The following is a 13,418-nucleotide window of genomic DNA, read 5'->3' on the forward strand; positions in this document are numbered from 1 at the left end:
CGGCTTTAAGATACTGATGTTGTGCTTTCTGTATCATATGTCTGTTTACAGTATAATGAAGCCAGGACAGGACCCTCAGTCTCTGTCAGAGTATATTTTCGAACTGTCATTGCAGCACTAGTTCACTCTCACTTACAAATTAGAGACAGTGCACACTATGAAATCAGAGGCAATGATCCGTCTGTTTACTAAACATTTAACATTTTAACAAAAAAATGTTCTGTCTGTAATCCCTGTTGTAGTTGTATACTTTGATTTTTGTATGAATAAAGTTTGCAAGAGTTGAGCAAATGTTTACCTGATATTATTTTTATACACATTGATCTGCTGACTCAAACATGGCACAAAAGGACATAATATTTGGTATATTACAAATAAAAAAATTATGTGACATATGACATTATTGAATAGATATAAAGTTCTGGCACATATAATTAGTAAATTGAAACAAGTTTTCTCCAGATAATTAATACCTGTGTATTGTGTATTGTGTCTTGAGTCACCTTGACCACAATCCCAATAAACACAAAGACGGAGCATTTCCCTCTTTTTATTCCCTTGTGTATTAAAAACAAAAATCAAATAGCTTTTTTCTTCTATCAATATTGTACGTATATCCTGCAATGTTTAATTCGACATGTGATCTCAGTAAAACTGTCAACATTTTAATGTCAATTGGATGCAATATTCCTTCCATAATTTTAGATGTTAATGTGATTTTGAATATAACATATAGGCATCTCACAATAGTTACATTATTCATTCATCATACAACATATGGATATTTCTTCTATTATTTGTGCTATCTGCAATATGGCCCATTGTACTTACAGGTCTTTGTTCACGTATCAATGAATGTCACTTACTTTATATATTAGCCAGGCACTTTGTTCTGTTCTCTGGTTTTCTGTACTCTGTTCTGTGGCATTTATGACAATTTCTTTGAAAACAATGGTTTTCATTATATCTCTTTATGTTTTATTTTCAATTCCAGCGTATAAATATTCTGAATAAATATAGTTTTGCTAAAAGTGAATTTTTTTTAAATTGGTGCAATTGCATCATTATGCTATTATCTATCTTTATATCTGTGGCATAACATTTTTCTTAAAATGACAATAGTGTAATTTATCGCAATTTCTGGGACAATATATAGACCACCCAAATGTTTTTTTGTGATAGGCCTAGTAACTAGGGATGTCACAATACCAGATTTGTCTCCTAGGAAGCACAAGTTGTGTGTTTGGTTTGGGAGTTCGTGGTCGTGTAGCGTGTTAAAATTGACAAAAACAGTCGTTTAGTGTGAAATACCCCGTCTGTTTACAATCTGCTCTGACTAAAATTCGAACTGCATCTTGCGGCGTGCATGCCGCAAGATTTATCTGCTTCAACTAGGGATGTCATGATACGAAAAATTAATAAATCGGTACCAATGCCACTAAAATTCCATGATTCTTTATAAAAATTTCGATACCATGACAAAAAATAAACCAAGAAAACGAATACATGTACTCAGTACTCTACCAATTTAAATGCCAGATGTGTTGGAAGGTGGGAGCTTCACCCTGATTAAGCTGTATAGTGAGGCAACCTCCCTCAGACCCCTCCTGTATTTAAATAGTCTCAGTGGGAGAAAGGTAGCTTGTGAAAAAAATCTAAGTTTTGAAAACATATTTATTCTCTTGATGATTGTTTGTTGAACTTGTGGCTGCCAAATAAAACCATTTGTGAGTGGTCTTTTGTGCTGCGTGAGTCAAAACTGAATGCTCTCTGCTGAAATATGGGTCTGTGTTTGTCCCTCCTCCTAGACTCCTCTACAGACTTGATTGGTTTGAGAGACTAAGCCACTTAGGGATCATATTTTGTTTTTTGAATTTATTGTAATTTTTGTAACCCTTTTGCCAGTACTCTTTACACAAACATGAGGATTACTAATGAACATTTGTTGTAAAGACTCAAATTTGGTCTCGTTTTTTTTATTGTGTATTCGTATTCTTATTAGTGTGTAGGCTTATTGTGGTGGTCTGAGAGGTCTGTGAAGCCTTCTGTACCTCTGGTACCACAGGAAACAAGAACTGTGTCATTTTCAGAATTTCATAAAATTTAAGCCAGTATTTATGAAAGATAGTAAGAAATATTCCCTTTTAAATTGTAAAAATTTAAAAAAAATACTTAACAAAAATTAGGCTCATCTTTTTTTTTTCATTTTATTGACTAAAACCAGACTAAAATATTTTAGATTTCATTGATTAAAACTAAATTGAATTTAACGAGAATTAAATTACTAAAATGTGACTAAAATTAACATTTTATTAAAATGCTAAAACAAAATCTAAATCACCTGTCAGCTCTGCTGCTGTTTACACAATAGAGCTAATCTGAGAGCATGTTTAAATCGGTTTACTAGAATAACTAACTTCATTCTCGGCTATGGTATCTGATCCAGTGTCAGTACTGTGAAGCCACACGTGATTTAGAGTTCGGAGTAGACCTTTTTCTGAACACTTTGTAAATAGGTTTAGATAAAGAACAAGAGGATGAGCAAAGAGGTAGTAGGGGATTAAGTGATTTTGCACTCATTTACTGATATAGCCACATGTCATGTCTTTTTTTTCCCCGTATTTCCTCATTGACCTTTTCTTGATGCTGTTATTGTGACTGAGGTACAGGTAGTAATGATCATCCCTTCTCTCTCTCTCTCTCTCTCTCTCTCTCTCTCTGTCTCTGTTTGTCTCTCTTCTAGGTAATGATGGCAGTGGGTGTAACCCTGGGTATGAATCTTTACCTGTGTATGACAGCCTGAAGTTCTGTGCCAGCAGAAATACTGATAGAATCTACATCTACGACCAAGTAACACACACACACACACACACACACACATTGAATCTCTTATTATCTCCCACTTAGCTTCTTTCTCCTTTTCTTTTGAACTTTCTATCATTCTTTTCTGTTTTAGTTTGTTGAGTTTATCTCTCTTATTTTCTCTTTATTTCCTTCTTTTCTCTCTACTTCTGTCTTCATTATACTAATTTCTTTATCTTACTACTTTCTGTCTCAATTTTTTAGCCTTTTCCTTTCTCTGACCTGTTTTTCCCTAACATTCTTTTTCCTTCTCTTCTACTCTTTCATTCTCTGTATCTGTGTTTTTATAATTTCTGTAATTTGTTACTCTCTTCCTTACAACTTTTCTTTTTCCTTCATTTGCTTTCTTTCTTTGTTTCTTTCATTCTTTCTTTCTTTCTCTTTCTCATAGTCCCATCTTTTATACTTTCATTCATTAGCATTTTTCCAACCATTCTTTCTCCTGTCCTGTCTTCTTTCTTTCTCTCTCTCTCTCTCTCTCATATGCTGTTTCCTCACTGGCTCTTTTGACTCAGCATGCCTTTCTAAGCAGAGGCTAAATAAAACGTTCTCTCTAGTTTGATATTGGGTGGCATCATTTATGTTGTCTCTGCAAACCATTCCTGACACTCTCTGAAGCCAGTTTAAACAGGAAAAAATATAAGCAGCAGGTTCTTTAATTGACATAGATTGAGAAATATTATCAATTAGATATTTAATAAGACCTTCTCCTCTGGCTGTTTCAACTCAGAGGTGATGAATGGAGGGGCTACATGCAGAGCTTAGTAACGTGAGAGAGAATGTGAGAAAGTCAATGGAGGAAGAGTGAGAATGAGAATCAGAGAGAGTGGGAAAGAAGTAAAGGAAGGAAGACTGAGAACAAGAGGTGGAGAAAAAATGTCAGAAAGGCAGACAAACTGAGAACAAGATGACAGAGGTCAAGAAATGCCTGTAATGCATTCAAATGGAAAGATTCAATGCTGTTTTATATCATATGGTTATTAAAGTCTTAGTTGGCCCTTAGGAGACAGAATTCCTTATGCTAAAACACATTCATGTACAATTTTTGAGAGTGCATATCAGATTATGCTAATTCACACTCATCAGGCACACTGCATCTCAGAAGGATTCATTTAACTTGGTGATCAGACTGTGTTCCTACAGCCAGACAGAAATATGCATTAGAGAGAGAGAGAGAAATTTGTACACTTTGGCTTGTCATGCCATTCGTTCTGTAGGACTCCCTGCCATATCCTCTAGCAACAGCAGCAGCAGGGTGGTATTCTGCACCATCAGAATTGTACGAGGAGGGAAGAAAAGAGAGGGTGAAATGTAGTCTCAAAGCACACTTTGCATCATAATTAATGCTAGTTGTCCTCAATTTGTCTGCCGCGTTGGACCAGTTGGGATAGCACATAGCAGTGAGACTTGGGCACATGTGATCATGTTGTCAGTTGATCAGTCATCCTTTCTTGAACTAATTTTGAAAGGTGCTAACTGCTGCATACTGCGAACACTGCACAAGAAACTTATGTTTTAAAGATGCCCTGACCAAAACATTATGATCTTTTCACAGTGGCTTAGATGCTTTCCTTTACTCATTTTAATGGCTTCCAACACATCAACATAAAGAACTGACTGACTGTTCACTTGTTGCCAAACATACTTCACCCCATGACATGAGTTGTTGTAATGAGATAAGCAATGACATTCAGTATACCTTTAACTGGTTTTAATGTTGTGGCTGATCAATGTATATAAGACATTTATCTTTAATAGTTTTGAACACTTATAAAGATAGAAAAGAGATATAATGACATTAATATGTTTGATTGTTGAATGTACACTCAGAAAAAGTAGATCATACTTGTACAACAGTGGTTTTAAAGTCAAGTTTTGTTCCCGGAACGAAAAAGACAAGACTGACTGTCTTTTATTATAGAACTCTGTAAAAATAATAATAATAATAATAATAAGTATAATTATAATTTTGAATATCTACAATTACAATTAATCAAATCAAATGTATTTGTATAGCACTTTTTACAACTGATGTTGTCATAAAGCAGCTTCACAGATTTCCACTAAAGACAAAGTTCTGACATTAAATGTAAAAAGGTAAAGAAAATTTAAAAATCCCCAAATTAAAGTTCCACTTTAAACATAATAACGTTAATTTAATGACCACCTTAAGAAAAATGCCACATTAAAAATATAGACAATTTATTTAGATTCTGACCTTAAATAAGCACCCACCTTTAAAAAATGACTACCTTTTAAAGATTGCAATTATATTTAATCTGGCATCTGAAAATAAGTTCCTTAAATTCACTGGTCTTATTATGTCCCTGTCCACCTTAAATTTCCTGCTAAATGTACTGATCAAGGGCTAGATGGCCCCTCCATGTACAGACAGTACTGAAGTAGAGGAAGGGAGCTGCGTGCATTCCCTCTTTGATGTGTGTGAAATGTGACATAAATAATGACCAAATTGTTAATAGTAAATGACCATGGCAAATAAACTGACACATTAAAAAAGTTTTATTTAGACTTCCACCTCAAATAAATGACCACTTCAAATGATCCTTAAAACTTTAAAAAAAATGGCCAATACATTTTGACTGCCACATTAAAAAAATTCCACTTTAAAAAAAACCGGTCATTTAAATTAGACTGCAATTTTAAATAAATTACCACTTCAAATAATCAAATAAAATTTTAAAAGACTGCTAAGATATATTGAACTATAAAAAATCCACATTAAAAATATCAGCCATTTTGTTTAGATGTCTACCTTAGTAAATAACAACTTCATAGAAGAAGAACATATAAAAATAATACCACTTTAAAAAGTCTCCCATTATATTTTGCAGACCACCTTCAAAAAAAATCTGCCATTTTATTTAGGCTTCCACCTTAAGTAAATGACTATGTGAAAATAAACAGACACCTTTAACAGACACAGAAAACCTGACCAACTTAAAAAATCTCCCATTATATTTAGCCCACCTCATTCAATAAACAACTGCTGGAATTTCACATTCCACATTAAAAATCTAGCCAACTTTATCCACTAGAAGAGGCATATGCTCTTACTGACTGACTGACACCTATTCCTATGCATTAGGCTTTATGTGTATGAGTCTGTGTGTATTGTCTATGAGTGTCTATGTGAGAGTAGCAGTTGAATGTCAGTGTCCCGGAAAGTTCCGCCCTTCATTTCCTATGAGAGGGCCATGACCTGTGTGAACAAGCGCTGTAGGCCATACCCCACATAGCAAAACTAATCATGTTGTACGTGAAAGAACTTTTTGGCAATCGATTTGGTGCAAGAACTGAAGATTGCGCAAGAATTGTTTGTGTTATGGCAGTGTAAAACATGCAAACATTTTAAAGAAAGGTGTGCTCACCCTGTCAAAAAATACTAAGAGGCCTGGGACCCTCCCTAGTGCCAAACAAACATTCATAACTCAAAAGCTCTGCAGTGAAATGATTTCATATGTATAGGTGTTAGAAAGGGGAACTTGTCCTATTATTTACAGTTTAAATTATGTTTCTAGGAGAAAGTATAAGGATTTTAGAAGAAAACGTTTAGCCGAATAAGGCCTATTTGAAGACACCTGAGTTTGAGTGGATTATGACATCACCCACTCTATCCGTCCCCATTCAAATAAATGGAGGGATATTGAAGGAGGGATCAAATGAGACGGATGAATGCGATAACAGTGGGTCTGGTGTGCCTAGGTCTTACCATGTGAAATCTTGTGGTCATAGCTTGAAAATTGATCGAGTTGGAGTAGGTTGAAATTTTAACCAATGCATTCCTATGGGAAAAATTCCCACTTTGGAAGCTCGTATGGCGAATTCCAAAGTTGGATCACTCCAAAAAGCACAAGCAACCTAAGTTGGTATAGGATCTACGATCCTGTGAAGTTTCGTGGTTCTAGCTCAAACTGTAGGAAGAGTAGCATTTTAAATTTTAAGTGTAGAATAATTATAAGAAGAGAGAAGAATACTAAGATTTCGAAAAACAGTCATTTGGCTTTGACAAGCAAAATTAATAAGAAGAAGATTACGAAGATATTGTATGAGACAGTAAATGAGACTCCCTTTTCTGTTTTCTGTTTTGCTTTTGCCTGACCCCCTCCCACCCCCTCCAATCCAGGATGGCCGCCAACTTAACTGCAACTTCATCCCTCTGGATATCAGACTTCAGAATTGGAAAGATTTGCCACCAGAATTCAGCCACACTGAGAACAGAAGACATGTGAGTATCTTTGTGTGTAGAATTAAAAAACTCATAAACATGAGACAAATATGGAGTGCCTGGAGTAACAGTGTCCAACTAACTGATTCACCATTTGTTGAGCCATAAATATTTTACATGATTCCTGTAAAGGAACATATTGCGTTTTAAACTCGCACTTATATCTATATATATATATATATATAACTGAAAGTAAATAAAAAAACTGTAGGCTTACTGTTAAAGACAAACTGAAACTAACTTCAAATAAACAAAAAAAACTATTAAGAAATAAATACATTAAAAAAGTAAAATTCAAATAAACAAATAAATATGAATGTAAATCAATGAATAAATAAAGAAATGTGTTTGTGTGTATGTGCACACACACACACACACACACACATATATATATATATACACACACACACACACACAATTATAACTGACAACTAATGAAAAAATCTAATTCAGTGTCTCAGAAAATTCGAATATTGTGAAAAGGTTCAATATTGAAGACACCTGGTGCCACACTCTACTTAGCTAATTAACTCAACACACCTGCAAAGGCCATTAAATGGTCTCTCAGTCTAGTTCTGTAGGCTACACAATCACGGTGAACACTGAACACTGCTGACTTGACAGTTGTCCAAAAGATGACCATTGACACCTTACACAAGCAGAGCAAGACACAAAAGGTCATTTCAAAAGAGGCTGGCTGTTCACCGATGTTTGTTCTAGCAGCAGAGAGAGTGGCAAAGGCAAGGAAAAGATGTGGTAGAAAAAAGTGTACAAGCAATAGGGATAACCTCAACCTGGAGAGGATTGTGAAACAAAACCCATTCAGAAATGTGGAGGAGATTCACAAAAACTGGACTGCAGCTGGAGTCAGTGCTTCAGGAACCTGACCACCACCATACAGACTTATGCAAGACATGGGTTTCAGCTGTCGCATTCCTTGTGTCAAGCCACTCTTGAACAAGACACAGCGCCAGAAGTGTCTCGCCCCTGGGCTAAAGACAAAAAGGACTGGATTGCTGGTGAGTGGTCCAAAGTTATGTCTCTGATGAAAGTAAATTTTGCATATCCCTTGGAAATCAAAGTCTCAGAGTCTGCAGGAAGAGAGAAGAGGCACAGAATCCACGTTGCTTGAGGTCCAGTGTAAAGTTTCCACAGTCAGTGATGATTTGGGGTGCCATGTCATCTGCTGGTGTTGGTCCACTGTTTTTTCTGAGCTCCAAGGTCAACGCAGCCGTCTACCAGGAAGTTTTAGGGCACTTCATGCTTCCTGCTGCTGACTTTATGGAGATGGACTTGGCACATGACACAGTGCTAAAGCTACCAGTACCAGGTTTAAGGACCATGGTCGCCCTGTTCTTAATTGGCCAACAAACGCATCTGACCATATTGTGTATTGGGTATTGTGAAGGTGAAGATACAATACGCCAGACCCAACAATGCAGAAGAGCTGAAGGCCACTATCATAGCAACCTGGGCTCTCATAACACCTGAGCAGTGCCACACACTGATTCCAATTCCATGCCACGCTACATTGCTGCAATAATTCAGGCCGAGCCCCAAAAAGGAGCCCCAACTAAGTATTGAGTGCTGTACATGCTCATACTTTTAATGTTCATACTTTTCAGTCAGCTAGCATTTCTAAAAATCCATTTATTGTATTTTTTTGTAAGTAATATTCTGACATACTGAATTTGGGGTTTTCATTAGTTGTCTGTTATAATCATCAAATTAAAAGAAATAAACACTTCAAATATATCAGTCTGTGTGTAATGAATGAATATAATATACAAGTTTCACTTTTTGAGTGGAATTACTGAAATAAATAAACTTTCTCATGATATTCTAATTTTATGACCTGTGTGTGCGTGTGTGTGTAGAGAGAGAGAGAAGAAATGATGCAGTGGCCTTAAATACTGTATAACTGCTGTACTTATTGGTTTAAGAGGTCAAAAAAAAGGTCTCATCCTCATTACATTACCATATTTAACTTATATGTTCAGTTAAAACACTTTTATTGTAATTGATTGTCCTGTGTTTAAAATAATCTGCCTATATTTGTCTTACATTATAAGAATAATATGTTACTGTTATTTTTAATATTTTATAAAATTATCTAATGTGAATACTTTGATTCTAAAAGTCAGTCAGCATTATTTTCATCACAGATGTGAGTGAAAATTAAGTGTAGTTTCTCTGGACACTGTGCGAAAATAAAATCTTAAAACAAAGCTGTAAATTCCCAGAGTTTTCAGCTCTGCCGCACAACAAGCCCCTGTGGAATGGACTGAGACTCCATTGGCTGCAGCACTGAATGATGGACAGCAAACTCTGGCTGCTGATTGGCTTAATACAAGCGGTTACCAATGATAAGCGCATTTTCTATTTAGGATATTCATGGAATATCTGCCCCTGTGGCTGAGGAAGAGCAGCAGAGCTATCTGTCTCAAACAAATCATCTGTGTTAACCTCAGAAATACGGGATAAATACATCTCATATCCATCCAAATCACAACGCGGCTTTTAGAGTCCATATTGTATTATTTGTAAACCAGTGGCGGATGCTGGTCTTTCAAGGAGGGGAAGCTCAGAACAGAATGAAAATTTAATGTTCCCACGGATCTTTACACCAAAGGATCGCTGATTTGCTCTTCGCTGTCAATCAAAAAGGGATTCAGCCTCAGACAGATCATCCAATCATCATGCAGAAGCTGAGCGTCCGGGCCAGCCGAGGCCAGCCCACAGCGTCCGATGGGCGGGACAAAGCCCACCATTTATCCAATGACTTATCTCGTTTCACTGCACCTCGCTGCCTCGCTATTAAACTCTGTGGACGCTAAGCACTTTGAAGCTGCGGGAATGATTGAGAGGAAAGCCGCGTCTTTACCAGTGATAAGAAGCTGATTCTGAACAAAAGTTGAGAGCGTTGTAGTGCATATTTATTCAATGACATGTACACTCAACAGTATATATTTGATCACTTATTTTTTTGACATTTTAGGGGAAGCTGAGCTTCCCTTGCAGTCTTAGAGCAATTGCCTCTGTTGTAAACCCAGTCAATTTCCCTCGCGCTCATGTATTTAAACTTTATTTGATTGTTGTATCTAAATTTGTTGTTCGTCATTTATTCATTCATTTACATTTAAATAAATTTTTATTTATGCAATTATTTAACTTTAATTAACTCAGTACCTATATTTAATATTCTTTATTTAAAAAGTTCTTTTCTTAATTAGTTTATTTATTTATTTATTTATTTATTGTTTATTTGATGTTTGTTTTAGTTTGTTTAGTTCTAATAGTAAGCCTAGAGTTCTTAATTAATTAATATAAGCATGAGTTTAAAACGTATAATAGTTGTGCCTGGGGAAGCTGACGCACAGATAGGAGCCTAACAAACCTTCCCAGGAATTATGTAAAATATTTATAGCTCCTAAGTTATAAACAGGACAACTATGGGAAACGTAGGGTTCTGGAATTTGAACCACACATCCGTTAATTCAAATTAACTAAAACATGTGCACAAATTGGAATTCATTAATTAAATGTGTTTTAGTTAATTAAAATGTGTGAATGAATTATAAATTGTTCACTGAAATTAATATTTTGTTTTACCCACGGCCCCTCCAGGGCTCCGTACAAAGGTACATCGAAGAGAACATGTGAATGCTAATTTGTTTATGTACACTGCTAGCTGCTGAATTTACAGGCGTAATGATGTGTACTGTGTGTGATACAATTGCATAATGCTAGTTTTCATGTCGTCATTTCATGCCAATGCTAGAAAATACTTGAAAATGTAAATATGCAAGTTCAAATATTTTGCGCACAAAAGCACAGGGCATAAATTAAAACGTAGACTCAACCCATTTCCATGGAAAGTCCACAAATTTGACAAATTTGGAATTTTTATATATTTATTTATTTATTTATTTTTATTTTTATTTTTAATTCTTATCCTTGTGCTATTACCAAGTTCTTATGACGGAGTTTTAGGGCCACGGCATTGAGGGAAGAAAAAGAGATTCAGTCAGAATTCTGAGAATAATCTCTGAATAATTCTGAGAAAAATCTTGGAATAATACACTGCATGTATAATGGGGCATATACAAAGTGTAATTGTGAAATGCAGTGTGTTGCTTAAGTCATACAATGGTATAGATTTCAGGAATAAACACTTCTCTTCCACATCAGGACCAGATTGTGATTAGTATTTAAACCCTGTATCGGCGCAAGAACCAGTTTATTCAGAAGTGGGCATGTAAGTTCACAGGATAAAATTAATGACCACGTAAATGATGGATCCAGACTGAGTGGAACTCTGGCGTGCGCACGAGGCTCCATCGCATTACGGCTCTGACTCTTACATTAAACTAAAGCCTTATGCATCACAGTCAGGGACTGCACTGACAGGTTTAGTCAACATGTCGTGTGGATGCGTTTAATAAATAATTCTGTTCCCTTCACTTAATGCTTTTTTCACAAATCACTCTATGGTGCCCAGACTGTGAGTCTGTCTACATATTATAATTATTATTTAATAATAACCCAAAACAGATTCATATTCTGACTATATTCTGTGAGTTATACCGACCTTTTTTTACTCAATTATACTGAGATTTTTCTCAGAATTATTCCAAGATTTTTCTCTGAATTATTCTGAGATAAATCTCAAAATTTTATTCTCAGAATCTTACTTATTTTTTTTCAAAGCTGTGGCCCTAAAACGTTATCGTAAGTTCTGGTTGTTTATTATCCCTTTTTAAAAATATATAAAAAATGAAGATATAATTTTGAGTATGTATGTATTTAAATAAATATGCAATTTACAACAGCTGTAAGGTACTGGAAAACTTGAAAATTGACCTTGAACGTGATTCAAAAGTGCTTGAATTTGTTTTTGGAACAACTGTATGAAACCTGCTTCCCCCACATAAAACAACACAGTAGAGAGTCACAGCAATACAATGAAGAGTTTTCAATTTTTCTGATCTGTAAAGGCTGAGCTAAGCTCAATGTGCTTTCTTGTGAGCAACTTTTATTTAAATTTAAGATTGGTTAATTCATTTACAATTGGTATGACAAAGCTGCACCACAGTCCTTCTTATTTTCATTTAATATTTAATTATATATATATATATATACTTCCATACTTTTGATCTGTATTTGGCATAGAAATTGGCAACAGTGCTGCCTATGAAAGGATCCACAGCCATTTGTGATCAGCAGCAGTGTGAAAAAATGATGCTTGACTTCAGGCTTTTCTGAGAAAGCACGTACTCGCCTTCACACTTCTAGGTTGGTTGGTGCTGTATGAGAATGGAAATGCAGACGGTGGGTGGGAAATGACAACAGGCCGACAACTGGGGAAATAATTAAAACATTTAAAAAGTGTCAAAACATACCATTAATGTGGACTACTGTTGGAGCATTACAGATATGGATGAACAATAACGTTGACGCTGTCGGCAGATAATTGTTGGACAAGACAGCTCTATAAAGTTTAAATCTCTGGGGAGTCTGAGCCCGGAAGCCAAGGCTAGATACTGTGTAGATGTGTAGTAATATTTTGTGTATGTGGCATTAGTTGGTGCGATTTGTGCGCGAATGGAGCTTTCTGACGGCTATGAAGCAGAGGATGGTGAGGAAGAGTGGACAAGTCTTCAGCAGCCCGATAGTGCTACTGGATGAGCTTGTGCGCACACAGTGCAGACACAGCAGCACCAAGAGGCAAGAATAGGCACACACACACACACACACACACAATAACTCATATGCAGTAGCCATTTTCTAGTCATCATTAGTGGTCAGTTTCTTACCACAAAACAGGTATTGCCTGGAAATCATTTACCTAGTGATACACACACACACACACACACATACATATATACAGGTGCTGGTCATAAAAATAGTATATCATGAAAAAGTGGATCTATTTATTTATTTAAGTAATTCCATTCAAAAAGTGAAACTTGAATATTATACACATTCATTACATACAGACTGATATATTTCAAGTGTTTATTTCATTTAATTTGATTATTATAACTGACAACTAATGAAAACCACAAATTCAATATCTCAGAAAATTCAAATTTTAGTTAAGACCAGTATAAAAAAGGATTTTTAGAAATGTTGGCCAACTGAAAAGTATGAGCATCTACAGCACTCAGTACTTAGTTGGGGCTCCTTTTGCCTGAATTACTGCAGCAATGTGGCATGGCATGGAGTTGATCAGTCTGTGGCACTGCTCAGGTGTTATATGAGAGCCCAGGTTGCTCCGATAGTGGCTTTCAGCTCTTCTGCATTGTTG

At 35.7% G+C, this 13,418-nt stretch overlaps 1 protein-coding gene across 3 annotated transcripts in view; it reads left to right on the forward strand.

The window, feature by feature from the left end:
- Positions 1–13,418, forward strand: part of LOC136676342 (DNA annealing helicase and endonuclease ZRANB3-like) — a 166,768-nt gene that overhangs the window by 130,234 nt on the left and 23,116 nt on the right. For all 3 annotated transcript variants that reach the window (XM_066653271.1, XM_066653273.1, XM_066653272.1), the window contains 3 exons: positions 2,744–2,850; positions 7,007–7,108; positions 12,693–12,835. In XM_066653271.1, coding sequence (XP_066509368.1) covers positions 2,744–2,850; positions 7,007–7,108; positions 12,693–12,835 — 352 coding nt within the window. The remainder of the gene's footprint in view (positions 1–2,743; positions 2,851–7,006; positions 7,109–12,692; positions 12,836–13,418) is intronic.

Source organism: Hoplias malabaricus, chromosome X2 (assembly GCF_029633855.1).
Source record: "Hoplias malabaricus isolate fHopMal1 chromosome X2, fHopMal1.hap1, whole genome shotgun sequence".
Lineage (NCBI taxonomy): Eukaryota > Metazoa > Chordata > Actinopteri > Characiformes > Erythrinidae > Hoplias > Hoplias malabaricus.